Source organism: Eschrichtius robustus, chromosome 9 (genome assembly GCF_028021215.1).
Source record: "Eschrichtius robustus isolate mEscRob2 chromosome 9, mEscRob2.pri, whole genome shotgun sequence".
NCBI classification, from domain to species: domain Eukaryota; kingdom Metazoa; phylum Chordata; class Mammalia; order Artiodactyla; family Eschrichtiidae; genus Eschrichtius; species Eschrichtius robustus.
The window spans coordinates 61,676,361-61,693,657 of record NC_090832.1 but is presented as its reverse complement, the minus strand read 5'-3'; the positions used below and the strand labels follow the sequence as shown (position 1 = coordinate 61,693,657).

The 17,297-nt window shown below is 35.7% G+C and overlaps 1 protein-coding gene and 1 pseudogene across 4 annotated transcripts in view; one reads left to right on the top strand and one right to left on the bottom strand.

Moving 5' to 3' along the window:
• Window positions 1-17,297, bottom strand: part of MMS22L (MMS22 like, DNA repair protein) — a 134,260-nt gene that overhangs the window by 80,688 nt on the left and 36,275 nt on the right. For 3 of the 4 annotated variants that reach the window (XM_068550973.1, XM_068550971.1, XM_068550972.1), the window contains exons 11-12: window positions 11,085-11,147; window positions 3,024-3,143 (exon numbers count right to left, since the gene is read on the bottom strand). In XM_068550973.1, coding sequence (XP_068407074.1) covers window positions 3,024-3,143; window positions 11,085-11,147 — 183 coding nt within the window. The remainder of the gene's footprint in view (window positions 1-3,023; window positions 3,144-11,084; window positions 11,148-17,297) is intronic. The other variant, XM_068550974.1, reaches the window with a different exon arrangement.
• LOC137769207 (nucleophosmin pseudogene) lies at window positions 1,549-2,799 on the top strand (annotated as a pseudogene).

The following is a 17,297-nucleotide window of genomic DNA, read 5'->3' as shown; positions in this document are numbered from 1 at the left end:
TTCAGGTCAAGTTTTCTGGTGAGAATCTTTCATTGGTAGTACTGAGTACTTCCTATTTCAGTTAGCAAAGAGGCACATACGTTCTCACCGTCATTCTTTTTGTGATGTTAAGACTGATCATGCTGTCAGCCTGATCTATCCATTTTAGTGATCCCTGCAGTTTGAGCAGCCATGGATGATCATCATCCAGTTGGCTTATTTCATCGGATGTATGGAATAGAGATTTTCTATCACTCCTTCTAAACTAGCTCATCAGAAATTTGGTACTCTAAAATATAGTTTATATTTTTATTTATTTACAGTTTCCAGAATAACAACTTCTCTAAAAGTACCATAAACTCAAGGATTTATACTTCCCTATGCCCCAATTTACCCAGTGTTGGGCAATGGGAGCTCCTTAAAGTTGGCTCCTGTGTCCTTCTGACATGACTCCAGCTTACTTTGATACCTTCCTTGCTTTCAGGTATGACAAGATACTCTAGACTCATCTTGTATACATTCTGCCTGAGAATTAGAATTGGTCATTTCTCCCACCAGCCTGACAATGTGCTTCAGAGAAAGGTATTTTTCCCATTTTTAATATGCTCAATTATGTACAAACCCAAACTTGTAATTTACTTGTAAATCCTCCATATCTATTTTCCACCTTGACTGAGGGGTTCACTTTGTATTTACCCAGAAAACCAAATGTTCCAAATCTTCTCTTCTCTCCACACACAAGTAACTCAATCTTTTAAATGTACCTTTAAAATTTTATCTTCCAAGTTTGTCCTCTCCTTTTAAAATCCACTATCCCTATTTCAGTTCTCACTCACTGCATTATTTGCTTCTACTACTACACTGGACTACTAACTCATCTGTATCCAATTCCTTTATACTACCTTCAGAAAAAACTTTCTCAAACACATACCTAATGTGTCACATCCTTGCTTTCCAATGTCTCCTGAATAAATCATAACTCAACAATTATCTTTAACCCTTCATAATCCAGCCCCAGACTAACTTCTCTACTTTCCTTATCTCCCGTGTCTCTCCATAATCACCTCAGACCCATCATTCAGAACTATTTAACACAGTAGGAATAAATCATGTTTTTCATGTCTCTTTACATTTGTCCACACTATTCCTTTTGCTTAGATGCTCATTTTCTTATGTACTTGGAAAATTCTACTCATTTCCCAGGTCAACTTAAAAAATTATGACTTCATAAAGTCTTCTACAAGTCCATAAACTGGGTCAGATACTCCTTCCTTTAGCCTTCCACAGTATTATAACTTTTTTTCTACAATATTTGTGCTTCTGCCCACCAGCCTTGTCTCAAATGCCAAGACTAGTTCTTATTCAAGATAGCATTAACTGCTCAATGTGTTGCAAGCAATCAATAGTTGTTAGAAAACATTTATAAAAGAAGATTTTTAAAAAATATCTTTCTGGCACAATTTGGGCTACTTTGCTTAATCTCACTCTTAAGAGAAAAGGGGCCCTGGTCTGATTCCGTCCTGTGCGACTGTTCCTTGGAACGGTAGTCTTTTATCTCCATCCACTTTCTCTCCCACCAAAGTGCGTGCCACCAACCCATGGAAGATTCGATGGACATGGACATGAGCCCCCTGAGGCCCCAGAACTATCTTTTCGGTTGTGAACTAAAGGCCGACAAAGATTATCACTTTAAGGTGGATAATGATGAAAATGAGCACCAGTTATCTTTAAGAACGGTCAGTTTAGGGGCTGGCGCAAAGGATGAATTGCACATTGTCGAAGCAGAGGCGATGAATTATGAAGGCAGTCCAATTAAAGTAACACTGGCAACTTTGAAAATGTCTGTGCAGCCAACGGTTTCCCTTGGGGGCTTTGAAATAACACCACCTGTGGTCTTACGGTTGAAGTATGGTTCAGGGCCTGTGCGTATTAGTGGACAGCACTTAGTAGCTGTGGAGGAAGATGCAGAGTCAGAAGATGAAGAGGAGGAGGATGTGAAACTCCTAAGTATATCTGGAAAGCATTCTGCCCCTGGAAGTGGTAGCAAGGTTCCACAGAAAAAAGTAAAACTTGCTGCTGCTGAACATGAAGATGATGATGATGATGATGATGATGATGATGATGACGACGACGATGATGATGACGACGACGATGATGACTATGATGATGAGGAAACTGAAGAAAAAGCTCCAGTAAAGAAATCTGTACGAGATACTCCAGCCAAAAATGCACAAAAATCAAACCAGAATGGAAAAGACTCAAAACCATCAACACCAAGATCAAAAGGTCAAGAATCCTTCAAAAAACAGGAAAAAACTCCTAAAACACCAAAAGGACCTAGCTCTGTAGAAGACGTTAAACCAAAAATGCAAGCAAGTATAGAAAAAGATGGTTCCCTTCCCGAAGTGGAAGCCAAATTCATCAATTATGTGAAGAATTGTTTTCGGATGACTGATCAGGAGGCTATTCAAGATCTCTGGCAGTGGAGGAAGTCTCTTTAAGAAAATAGTTTAAACAGTTTGTTAAAATTTTCCGTCTTATTTCATTTCTGTAACAGTTGATATCTGGCTGTCCTTTTCATAATGCAGAGTGAGAACTTTCCCTACCGTGTCTGATAAATATTGTCCAGGTTCCATTGCCAAGAATGTGTTGTCCAAAATGCCTGTTTAGTTTTTAAAGATGGAACTCCACCCTTTGCTTGGTTTTAAGTATGTATGGAATGTTATGATAGGACATAGTAGTAGTGGTGGTCAGACAAATGGAAATGGTGGGGAGACAAAAATATACATGTGAAATAAACTCAGTATTTTAACACAAAAAAAAAAAAAAAGAGAAAAGGGACCTTACATGCTCCATTCCTTTATGCCAATGCTCTTTAGACAATGTGAAACATAAAAGTGTTTTTGAGCTACTCTAATCTACTTTGAAAAATTAGTTTTAAGAAAAACCCATAATTATATATAATTAAGCCATGAAAATATTCCTCAAATATCATGTACAAATTCTTCAAATTCCTGGAACAAATTCATACTCTATTTACTCACCAGGTTCTTACTGTAATATTCCCACAGAATGGTGACAACTGCAATGTTTGGCTCCCAGAAATCACAAAGGGTCAAACAACAGTGAAGATACATTCGTAACTGATCTTCTAGTATACCATCCTAAAAAATAAACTGAAATTGTGAGGAGCTAAATGCGCTCTGGCAACACACATTATCAGTTGATATTGCACTGAATAACCTGCTCCTAAAAAGAATATAAATATATATCACCAAGTCATACCCATTCTCATCTTCAGACCAGAAGGTCTAAATCAGCATAAGGTATACTTCTAAAACTTTGCTTTAGAGACCATTAGTATATTCAGATAACTGAAATTACATAACTCAATTTGACTTTTTACTCAGTTATTTAACAATTACAATAGGTATTTAATAACTGAATGGTGTAGAACCCAGAGACTGAAAAAGAAACCCAAACCAGAAAGAAATAGCATAAATGATCGAATAATTAAGATGTACACAAATCCAAAGGACTTGTTCATACTTAAGTATCAATATGAGGTCAAATTCTTTATGGGAATATAAGCATTGTTCTTCTAAAAACCAGAGGATTGGCAGAGTACATATATTTTAACCTTTTAGGAAGTAGCAACAGGAGAGAGTAGAAAAGAAGTGACACTTTAATCTTCTATGATGAAACAACCATGCATGTCTGTGAAAAAGTGACATATCACTGAATTCCAATCATTCAGCAATCATTTATTCAAAGCTTACTATATACCAGACACTATTCTAAGGTACTAGGCAAAAAGCAATGAATAAGTCAGACATGGTACATGCACTAACATAAGTTACACTTTGGTGGAGGATGGAAAAAGAGGACACTGAAACAAACAAGATAAATGTAAACAATTACAACCACCATGAAAAACAGAAAAAGCAGAGTAATGTGGTAGGGTAACTGGTAGAGGATGTGGGTCATTATTTTCTCAGGAACTAAGAATGGAAAGACCTTTTTGAGGGCTGGCATTTGGGCTAAATGACAGAATGAAAAACAGCCAACCACATAAAGAACTGAAAGTAAAGCATTCATCACAGAGAAAACACATGGAAAGTTCCTGAATTAGCAGTAAGCTTGATATTGTAGGATTAAGTCAGAGATAGTCAGGAATCATATCTCATTTGAGGCTTTAGAGTTTATAGTCAGAATTATGGTTTTTATTTTAATTATGTTGGGAAGCCTCTACAAGATTGTAAGCACAGGGGTGACATGAAATGATTGTTTGAAAAATAGTACATTGGATCATGCATGGAGAATGAATACAGTAGATAAGACCAGTTAGAAGGTAAACAGTGACACTTCCAATGTAATAGAAAATCAGACAGAGGTCAAGTACAAAGTAGAAATGTTGGGAAATTTGAAGGTGCTTGAGATACAGTATGCTTTAAATAAATAATTGTTGAATGACTGGGATTCAGTGTTGTGTCACTCTTCAACAAACATGTATGGTTATTCCATCACAGAAGATGAGATTAAAATGTCTACTTTTTTCTACTTCCTTCTCCTCCTGTCAACTCAAAATATTAGGAGATGACTCTGTGAAACTGTAAGACTAAGATAAGTGGACAACTTTAGAGATATGTTTGGAAACAGACAATGGGATTTGTTGATGAGTTATATTAAGGTATGAAGGAAAGACAGCAATTAAGGAGAACTCTCATTTGGCTTAAGAAAATGGGTTGATGGAACCATTTCCTAAGATGGCAAAGACTAGGGGAGGAACACATGAGAGCGTGCACAGGGCAACCAAGTGGAAATATTAAGTAGACAACTGACATATGGGTCTATAGCTCAAGGGAAAAGTCAGAGCTATTGATATAAATTTGGGTGTTACTTTCATATTGATGGCTTTTAGAGCTAAGAGACTAGGTAAGATCAACCTAGGAAAGACGATGGAAAAGAGAAAAGGATCTAGAACTGAGAGGCCTTTGCTATTCCAAAATTTAGGCAGCAAGCAAAAGAAGGAGTCTATAAGCAAAACCCAATGGCCAATGAAGTAGGAAGGAAACCAGGCAGCATGGAAACCAAGAGAAATATTTCAGAAAGGGAAGGGGGTCAACAGGGTTGAATGCTACTGAGAGGTTAAAATGAGAACAAAGAACTCTTAGATTTGACAATGTGGAAGTTATTGATGGCTTTGACAACAGTAGTTTCAGGTATGGCAGAGACAGATGCTTAACTATGGCAGGCTGAGGAGATAATAGGAGGTGAGGAAGTAGTGATACTTAAGTGAAGATATATAAAGTCCTTGAACAGGTGAGAAGAGAAAAGATCCAGTACACAGGGAAAGGAATTAGCCTTTGAGAGAAACAGTGACACTTCCAATATAACAGAAAAGCAGACTGAGAGGTTGTGTGCAAAGCAGGCACATTGGGAGATTTGAAGGTTTAAACATAAAGGAGTTCTCAGCTGATTGGTCCTATTTTCTCAATGATTTATGAGGCAAGATGCTTAGCTAAGGTGACTGGGCCACAGCATGTGCTGAACTGTGTGTTAAAAAACAAATTCTGAAATAAGTTGTTTTGGAGAGTAGAAAAGCAAACATTCTAGAGCCGAGTGCCACTTGAAAAGATTTATGATCAAGAATTTAAAGTCAGACCAGTCAGCAAGAATGAGTGTATGAGTTTTTTCCACCAACATTCAGCTGGCGGTGGGGGGGGGGGGGGGCGGCATGGCAGAGGGATAAGAGAGGGGGATTAGGTTTTGCCAAGTTTAAAATAGGTAAGGGCTATGGAATTAAAGGTGTTTGTGATGGAATGATTATAATAAGGGGTTGTATAATCTACATTGTTCAAGGAGGAAAGTTTGGACATGGATGAACACAGAAAAATGAAAAGATCAATGACGATGGACAGAATGAAAAGTGAAAAAATGTAGAGCATAACTATGGGAGGCAGTGGGTAAGGTAAATAAAAGAAAATCTGATTAGAACTAAGGATATGAAGAAACTTAGAGGACAGGTGGATTATACACAATGATGTTGGGGTAACTAATAAAAGTAGTATACAGGTATAGAAGAGAACAGTGATCTTGCTGCCAAATCTTTCAGTGAATGAGAGTGAACCAAACATGACCAGATTTTTTTGAGAAGGCTTTTAACTCTTTTAGTTATTAATCCGTTAGAATACACCGAAGCTTCAAGTCCTTTAGGAAATTTTCTAACTTCCACACTAAACAGTGACCTTTCTTTATGCTCCATAGCACGCTATGCACACCTGTATCTTAGCGCTTACCTTGCTAAATTTTATGTCTATCTGCCTTCAAGTGTCTATGAGCTCCCTGAGTGCTGGGATAATGTCCCCTGGGCCTAGCACAGTGCCTGCTTCACCAAAGAGACTCCATAAATGTTTTATGAACAAAACTGAGATCTGGGTTCTGGTGTCTCTTTTCATCAAGTACCTGTATGGTTCAGCAAAAGATATTTAGCTTCTCTAATAGATAGTTAAATTTAACCAAAGAAGACAAGGTTCTATCCATCATTAACATTCTTTGATTTTTATTATGAAAATATTAAATGAGATCTAGGCTTATTCCCATGGCACACTACTGATATGAATTAAAGCATACTTTTAAAAAATTTTATTATGTTTCAAGGTTAAAAAGTGGGTTATATGAAAAAAGTGGGTTCATTTTGAAGCATCTGTACTGTTTTATTCAGTATCTGAAACTCATTTTTCATGTGAAATCCACAAAAAGGTGTATAAACCATAAAAATATATGAAGTTTGGGAAAAACAAAAGATTAAATACCGACTATGTGTCAGACATTATGTGATGTTTTACATATGTTCATTCATGTATGTCTTATACCATCCCAGCTTTATTACATTCATTTTGCAGAAAAAAAGGATGAGGGTCAGAAGTTACAAGCAGTTTACCCAAGTCCACCTGGGAAAAAGCTAGGATTTATGACTCCAAAGCCTGTTATACATACTATGCTATGCTACCTTCCAAAAACAGGAGGGAAAAGAAATGAACATTTAATGGACACCAGATTTGATCAAGATTGCTCTTAGTGACCAGACCAAGATTTGAATCAAAGTGTGTGAGACCAGAGCCCATGCTCTTTCCACTGTACCCAATCAAAAAGAAATTAAAAATGGCAACTTGGGGGATTTTTCCTTTTCTTTTTTTTTTTTTAAGAAAAGGAGATAAATTTCCCTTTATTTTCCTGCTAGTGGTTACAGATTAAAATGAAAAGAAATGGCTTAGAAAATACCATTTTCTCCACAGTTCTGGCAGGATAACTAATGAGTCAGTTGAGTGTGACTTAAAAAGCAAGTTTCCTTTTTTAATTAATTACAGTTAGTATTTGTTATAAAATACATTTTCATGTTCTGTATATTCAACCATTATTTTCTTTTGAATCGTGTTCCCTTAGTTTTTCTTAAAAATTCCCTTTAAAAATTGTGTGGGTGCACATCAGCTGAATTAAGGAAAGAAACGATTTGCCCATCTTCAAGGCCAAAGAGACAAAGAGATAAGAATATATAATAGTCAGGAGTAGAGGAGGCAACAGACATCTTAGCTCAAATTCATAATGGAAAAACAAAGCTGAAATATAGTGAGGAGGAATGTCTGAGAACAACTGACAACAATATTAATTTCTTCCTACCTTATATTTTCTCATCATACATTTATTGGGGAGGGAAAAAAACCACAAAAAACAAATTTTAAAAAGTGTGGAAAATTGAGATAGCTGTTTTCCATACGTATCACCAAAACAGATCTAGAAACCAATACGGATTACTAATCAAACACACAGCATCAAAGAAGTTTTAAAATAGAAATAATGAAAAAAAATAGTTATATTAAGAATCCTACAAGGTCAAATACTTTGAGGGAGCACAGAGTGAGTAAAACACAAATGAAGACTCAAATCCCAGCTCTGCCACTTCCTAGCTAGCTGTGTGGACCTGGACAAGCTCCCTCTATGCCCCAGTTTCCTAATGTATAAAATGGAACTTCACACAACTGTCATAAGCATGAAGTGGAAGAATGTACGTTAAGTGTTATGTACAGTACTTGCACAGGGATAGCTATCATTTTGAATGAATTTTTTTAGCCCAAACATTGAGTCCTGACGATCAAATAATAAATGAAACACATTCACAGCATCATACCTTAAACTGATGTATTTCAATTTTGTGAGTGTTAAGGCCAAACTCTACCTAAACCAAGAGTTTTCATCAACAACATCTAAATCCATGCCCTCTGATTAAAGATTTTTAATAAACCAGAAAGCCTGTGGGGTTCTTTTCCACACAGGCTCAAACCTACCTGTGCTACTCAACTTCTACATTTATCACAAGACCCTGTGGGCTCTCTGGGTGTCTCTTTTCAGCTGAGTGAGTATGTATGAACTATTTCATGTAGAAAGCTACCCTAGAATATTCCATAGTGCCTGCTCCTGATCTCTTAGTCCTTTTTAAAAGAATGTCTTCCTATCTTTATTTCGAAAGATCAAATGCAGGCATGTTAAATTCGGGTATATTCCATATATCAATTTCTTTTATAGAACTAAAAATGAAAACATTTACTTTTTTAGCTTATTCTATACAAATGGCAATATAACAATTGGGGGTTCATTTTTTCTTTTTATGTGTAACTGACTTGCCTATCAGAAACCACCAGGAGAATAAAATTTATTTGCAAGCTAAACAGTTAACTGTCAGTCTAACTGATGGGATTTTTTTAGGTTTGGATAAAGAGAATTAGACTTCAATATCTCAGGAAAGATCCTTCTGTCCAAGAAACACAAACATTTTGGATTAGTAATTAGAAGATTATTGTCCCACATTATTCAGATCTATTCACATTCTGAGTTGTTTTTAGCCTTGGACTCTCCAAATTCTTTGACAAATGAAAAAAATAGTTTTAAAAATATTAGGCTTGCTTAGGATTTCTTCTTATACCCTTCTATGACCTTTGTTAGAAAACTGCTCTGTGATTTCATCAAATAATGAGGCTTTAAAAAGTAGGTAGCATAAAACTAAAAATCTCCCTTTTCATAAAAAAAACAATAATGCTATTATAAAGGTAGAACAAATGTTTACTGTTAGCATTCACAAATATTAAATAGGATTACCTCTAAAAAATGTTTTTTAAAGCAAATACTTAACTATTCAGTTTAAGTAAAATTAAACAATATATGTTCTCTTTACTAACAAAGCTCAATGTCTGTTTCTGGAAATCCTCTCTGGCTAGAAAAAGATTTAGAACATTATTTGCTTAATTAAAACTACAGTGGAGTGCCCACCAATTTTATCTGAAGACTGCTCTATATGTGAAACTTTTTTTTTTTTTAAATATTGTAAATGGACTCTTTCTTTCACTGTTGGAGATCAAGTCACAGCACACGAGCATGGTCAGATTTTAATTTACCTCAATGGGGGAAAACAGATATAATCAAACTGATAGCTCTATCCAAACATATTATTTATTCTTTATGACCAGCTACTGCACCCACAAAATTGGTTTCAGGAACTCCAGCAAGTAGTCCTATACTACTTATAAAATCTAATTTGATACAATCAAGGCATGACAAAATTGAGGTTACTAGAGAGAATGGACTGCTTTTTTCTACATATTATAATGACCTCTTCTCTCACAGGAAAGATATTACTTTGACTTTATGCTAGACTTAAATTCACAGAGAAAGTTTCTTAGATTAGCTGTACTATCCTTGCTTCTCTGGTGACCGACTCGCCCCAGTTTTCTCAGGCCTTTCCTGGTTTTAGCACTGGAAGTCCCACATTTTGGGATACTCCAAGCCAGGTAAATCCACATGGTCATCCTACCTACTTACAAGAATTAGTGATTTATCTTCAAAACAGCTTTAGCTGATACCATTAAAAGATTGGATTAATAGCTGATGTAAATAATGGTGACCACTTTTTAGTGATTCTGTACATTCTGGAAGTAAAAAATACATGTCTGAAACTTCCTGAGTTACTAAATCAGTATGTTCTCAAAAAGAACATAGGAGAAAGCCAATTAAAATGATACAGAAAAAAGAAAATAAAAAAATTTTAGTGGTTGGGATAATAGCTCTTTTGTTCCTGATGCAACTTATGTATTCAGAGCTCTTTGGCATTCTAACCTAGAATTCTTAGTTCATAATTAGAAGATTCATACTATAACTAAATATACTTATATTTTCACCTAAAAAATTAACAGTTAATATAGATAACAGGGAAAAAAATTTAAGATATTAAAATGATTTTCAAAGATATGGCTACAAAATAAATGTGTGTATGTGTGTAGCAATCTTGTACTACCATATTTCTTTTTTATTCCTCTTCAATTTTTTAACAATCTTCATTTCTTAACAGAAAAGGAGTCTATTTCCCAAATTAAAAAAAATATTCTTTACTAAAATTTCCCCTTAAAATCTTACATAAATAACTTATGCTACAAAACTTTATAGAACTATAATACAATATGTTTAAAGATGTGATGAAGAGCACATTTAAAACTATTTTAAAAGGAGGTCAAATCTGACCTCTGGGCCATGAAACACTACATTAACAGTTCTGCAGAAAGAAAAATGATAAGGTATGAAATGAGGGCTCAGAAACTAGGACCTTATCAGTTAGAGTATGAGTCAAGCCTGTAAGACAAATTGCTCAGCAAGGCAAGTCACCTTCCTGCTGTGATGAGGATATAGCTGAATTTCCAATGCTACTAACTATCTCCCTCATCATGTCTCCTAGACTTGATATCATACAGTCAAGGAATGGCTTATAGTTCTGAAGCATCTGCTACTTATTTTGAATACATTTTATCAAAGTCACCAACTAGGATAATTATCTTTGTCCTTTAACTGGCAACTCAGTGTTAAAATAAAAATCTTCAAAATAAAAACTATTGTACAAGGAACCTGCATTAACAAAGAATGATGATACTATCTCAGATTTTTTATAAGTAAACTAAGTTTGTTATTTAAATCATTTTAACAGTTTGCTTGGTTCTTATAAATAAAATCTGTAACATAAAAATTTAGCAAAGCCCACAAACTGTCTCACTTTAAATGTGTACCTGAACATTGATGGACCTTTTCAGCAGTTCTTCTACAAAGTTCCAGTTTGATTCCATTTGTCTCTAGAAAGGGAGAAAATATTGCATTAAAATTACTGCTCTTAATTATTATTAAAGTTGTAAAGTAGCAAGTTAAGTGTGAAGTACATTTTCTACTATCATCAGATATCATTACAATTTCTTGACTGTCTAAAATTACTTTGGCAAAGAGTTAGTTGACAGACTTGGAAGAAAAAAATTTACAACTATTCCAATCCTATATAAACCTTATCAGGAGTGGTTTTATCAAACAGTGGTACTTCTATAAAATTATAAATGTTTTAACAAATAATAAATTTTTGCTATCAGATATAATCTAACAGGGGAAAAAAAGAACTTTAAGTATATTTTGGATTTTTTTACACCAGCGACTGTTTTTCTTTATTCTGTACTTTACTCAGCAGAGATTTTTACCTTTGTTTTATGCATAACAGCTTCAAGATGGCCCACTCTAGTAAACAAGTAACTAAAAATTTTATACAGAAAATTCAAAAAAAACTTTTATACACTGCTACCTCATTTAGCCAACGGTCACTTATCTGGCAACCTCAACTATCCGGAAGACTCTCTACAATAAAGAAGAAAGCCAAAAAAGACTTTCACAGGGGCTTCCCTGGTGGCGCAGTGGTTGAGAATCTGCCTGCCAATGCAGGGCACACGGGTTCGAGCCCTGGTCTGGGAAGATCCCCCATGTCGCGGAGCAACTGGGCCCGTGAGCCACAATTACTGAGCCTGCGCATCTGGAGCCTGTGCTCCGCAACAAAGAGAGGCCGCGATAGTGAGAGGCCCGCGCACCGTGATGAAGAGTGGCCCCCGCTTGCCACAACTAGAGAAAGCCCTCGCATAGAAACGAAGACCCAACACAGCCATAAAATAAAAAATAAATTAATTAATTAATTAAAAAAAATTAAAAAAAAAAAGAATCAGAAGAAACATTAAAAAAAAAAAAAAAGACTTTCACAAAGCCAACATATTTCACAAAGGCTAGGCACTGAGAACAATTCTACTTTTCCAAAGGGAAAGCCTGGAGGAACTTTTCACAGGATACCTAGTTCATTTGACACTCAGTTCTTAAAGGTTTGGATATGTGGATATCGGTCAAAACCAGAAGCAAAGAAAGTACCCCCAAGAAGAAGTAACAACTAGTTTCTGACAAGGTAAGAATAAAAGGTGCAGAAGTTACCATAAGACTTCAGAAAACTAAGCCACAGGCCTTAAAGAATAAAGGCAAAGAGCCTCATCTACCCTTCTATCCGTGTTATAACAACTATGTTGTTCATTGAACTCAAGTGACCAATACAAAGTTAAAGCATGTTCAATATTCTTGATTTTAAATGGCTGGATAATGTTCATGTAAGATGCTGACTATATAAAATCACTAAATAAATATTTCCTTAATAAAGGTGCCTAGTGACTGTGGTAGCCAGCCTCTAAGACAGCCCCCAGTGTCCCCTGTCTCCTGGTATTCATACCCTTATTTAATCCCCTCCCACACTGTACCAGACTTGGTCTGTTACCAACAGAATACCAATACTAGTAGGACTGATAGTATGTCACTTCCAAGATTAGAAGTCACTGAAGCTTCCATCTTAATGACAATCTCTCTCGCTGACTCCTGGGAAAAGCTGTGCTATGAACAGGATCGAAGAAGCCCACATGATGAGTGACTGAAGCTTCCTGCCAAGGTGAGCGAGACTAGAAGTGATTCCTCCAGCCCCAGTCAGGTCTTCAGAGACTGAGGCCCCAGGTGACAGCTTGACTTTAACCTCATGAGATCCTGAGCCAGGAGCCCCTAGGCTCCTACTGGATGCCAGAACCTCAAGAACTATGTGAGAAAATGTTTGTTTTAAGCTGCCAAATTTTGCTACACATCAATAGATAACTAGTACAATGATGCAGTTATTTTTAGAAAGGAATTATTGGTTTTTTGAAATACATTTATGTAAATAAAGTGAATGCAAAATATTTATAAGGAAAAAATATGTAGTAAAGAATTTGGCCTTGCCCAAAGAGGTCTGGCCTTTCTCCTTGGCTTCTGGGAGGTAATCTCCAGAATCTCCCTTGGAATGTTTTGCCTGATAGGAGTATCTTTGTTTGCCCCTGGGCCTAGGGTCATACTATAGTCTAACAATGTAACTGAGGGTGGAGGGTGGCCACACCCACACAGTCTTAGGGTAGGGCTAATTATACCTGAAAACCAACAATGTAACTTAGGCTGGGGGCTTTGGGTCCTGTATTATTTGACGTAAAGACTGAGCTCAACCATCATGTCGATGCAATCCATTATGCATATGTAATGGAGCTCTAACAAAAACTCTGACCACTGCAGTTCAGGCAAGCTTCCCCGGCTGGAAATACTCCCTGCATATTGTCACACACTGATGTCAGGTGACAAAGATGTCTCAACTCTATGGGGAGAGGACAACAGAAGCTCCACATTTGCTACTTGTCCTCGACTCTGCACTATGTACTCTTCCCTTTACTAATTTTAATCTATATCCTTTCCCCATAATAAACCATAACTGTGAGTATAAAAGCTTTCAGGGAGTTCTGTGAGTCCACATAAATTACATGGCTCTGGGAATCCCCAAGCTTGTAATTAGCATCAGAAATGAGGTAGCCTTGAGGATTGTGCTCTAAAACTCTCTCAAAAAGGAGACCATTTTGTTCTAGCAATACTATGTGTACATTGTGTTGGGGTCTTTACATTATTACTTCCTAAAATAAATCGTACCCAACTCATAGATAACAAAATTAAGTCTCAGAAATGTCACGTACATAGAAGTCAGAGCATGAATTCAAATCCAAGTAGGTTTGGCTCCAAAGCCAGTGTTCCTTCCATTATACCATGCTATCAATAAATGAGTTTCTTTTTCTAACAAATTTTCCCTCAGCTTCCAGCAATCCACTTTTATATTATTCTTTACTAAGATAACATCACCACTAGTCTCAAATAATCAGGAGCATGACAGGGTTGATGTATTTAGCTTTATAATTTGATAGGGCTAATGAGTATATTTTGGTTATTCTAGTAATTTGAATCATACAAATCAGAGAGAAGTAGTATGATTCTCAGCCAAAGAATTTCAACTCTATTTAATAGTACTGTGGTTATAATCTAAAACAAAAATAAACCATAATTCAGAGGAAAGAATGGCAACTATATCATGCCCAAATCAAGTCTAAGTGGGAAAATATGTATAAAAGGGTAACATATTTTTCTTCCACAGGGAAACTTAACTTTGAGCAGCTACGGGTATTTTTTTTTTTTCTGTATACTAAGTTGTAGTATAGAAAGGAGGTAACAGTCATCAATTTGGGGCTATGTTTTATATTTCTTATCCCACTATTAAACAAAGACACTCACTTAAGCTTCAGCACAGGTGGTATTTCCACCGGAAATATAAAATAGATACCCCACGCTCCACTTTCAGTCGACTAGGTAACCTGGAGCAACTCTCATTTTAAGGTTTATTTCACACCTTTTATCTAGTCACCATTTCAGATATTTCAAAGAAATGCATCAGCTGGCCTGACTGACTGCACTATGTTCTGGGCAGGGAAAGCACTGTTAAAATGATCCCTGCAATGCCCCAAAGTAATTTTTCTCTTTAAACTATATTTGCTTTTAAAATAGATGTCTGGGATTGTAAGAGGCTAACACACTCTCATCAGGAACAAGACAAGGATGCCCACTCTCACTACTTTTATTCAACATAGTTTTGGAAGTCCTAGCCACAGCAATCAGAAAAGAAAAAGAAATAAAAGGAATCCAAATTGGAAAAGAAGAAGTAAAACTGGCACTGTTTGCAGATGACATGATACTATACATAAAAAATCCTAAAGACGTTACCACAAAACTACTAGAGCTCATCAATGAATTTGGTAAAGTTGAAGGATATTAATATACAGAGATCTGTTGCATTTCTACACACTAACAATGAAAAATCATAAAGAGAAATTAAGGAAACAACTCCATTTACCATTGTATCAAAAGAAATAAAATAATTAGGAATAAACCTACCTAAGGACGCAAAAGACCTGTACTCTGAAAACTATAAGATGTTGATAAAAGAAACTGAAGATGACAGAAACAGATGGAAAGATACATGGTGTTTTTGGATTGGAAGAAATCAACAGTTAAAATGACCATACTACGCAAAGCAATCTACGGATTCAGTGCAATCCCTATCAAATTACCAATGGCATTTTTCACAGAACTGGAACAAAAAGTTTTTTAATTTGTATGGAAACACAAAAGACCCTGAATAGCCAAAACAATCTTGAGATAGAAGAATGGAGCCAGAGGAATCATGCTCCCTGACTTCAGACTATATTACATAGCTACAATAATCAGAACAGTATGGTACTGGCACAGAAGCAGACACATAGATCAATGGAACAGGATAGACGGCCCAGAAATAAACCCACACACTTATGGTCAATTAATCTATGACAAAGGAAGCCAGAATATACAATGAAGAAAAGACAGTCTCTTCAACAAGTGGTGCTGGGAAAACTGGGCAGCTACATGTAAAAGAATGAAATTACAACATTCTCTAACACCATATACAAAAATAAACTCAAAATGGATTAAGACCAGATACTATAAAACTCCTAGAGGAAAACATAGGAGGAACACTCTTTGACATAAATCACAGCAATATTTTTTTGGATCCGTCTCCTAGAGTAATGGAAACAAAAGCAAAAATAAACAAATGGGACCTAATTAAACTTAAAAGCTTTTGCACAGCAAAGGAAACCATAAACAAAATGAAGACAACCTACAGAATGGGAGAAAATATTTGCAAATGATGCTATAAAAAAGGGATTAATTTCCAAAATATACCAACAACTCAATATCAAAAAACCAAACAACCCAATCAAAAATTGGGCAGATGACCTATGTAGGCATTTCTTCAAAGAAGACATACAGATGGCCATCAGACACATGAAAAGATGTTCAACATCACTAATTATTAGAGAAATACAAACCAAAACTATAATGAGGTATCACCTCACACCAGTCGGAATTGCCATCATCAAAAAGTCTACAAATAATAAACACTGGAGAGGGTATGGAGAAAAGGGAACCCTCCTACACTCTTGATGGGAATGTAAATTGGTGCAGTCGCTATGGAGAACAGTATGGAGGATCCTTAAAAAACTAAAAATAGAACTACCATATGATCCAGCAATCCCACTCCAGATACATGCCCCCCAATGTTCAATGCAGCAGTACCTACAATAGCCAAGACATGGAAGCAACCTAAATGTCCATCAACAGATGAATGGATAAAGATGTGCTGTGTGTGTATGTATATATATGTATACATACATATATATGTATACATATATATACACATACACACACACACACAATGGAATTTTACTCATCCATACAAAAAAGAATGAGATAATGCCATTTCCAGCAATATGGATGGACCTATAAGTCAGAGAATGACAAATATTATATGATATCACTCATACGTGGAATCTTTAAAAAAAAAATACAATGAACTTATTTACAAAACAGAAATAGACTTACAGACATAGAAAATGAACTTATGGTTACCAAAGGGGAAAGAGGGGGAGATATAAATTGGGACTGTGGGATTAACAGATACACACTACTATACATAAAACAGATAAACAACAAGGACCTACTGTATAGCACAGGGAACTATATTCAACATCTTGTAATAACCTATAATGGAAAAGAATGTGAAAAAGAATATATATAACTGAATCACTTTGCTGTATCCTTGAAACACCTTACACTTCAATTAAAAAAATAAATAGAAACAAATAAAATAGATGACTGGGATTGTAAGAGTTTAACACACTCTTATCTAGGTTGGGAGAAAAGCATTAAACAGAAATATATAAAAATCTAAAGTCTCTAGTATGAGAAGTGAGATACCAAATTTTCCTTATAGGTCTGTATTAAGGAATTGGCAACTTCTGTGATTTAAATCCACATACAGCAAAAGTCCAATTTACAGAAACTTAAAAAAAATTAACCATAAATCAAACCTATTTAAAATGTAAAGATTTCACATTAACTTTCAGGGCAAAAGCAGTTCACATTTAAAAACTGAAACATCTCTATGATTATCACAAGACTAGAGGTATTTCTCTGCTGCAGAACATATGACTAACTATTATTACTTC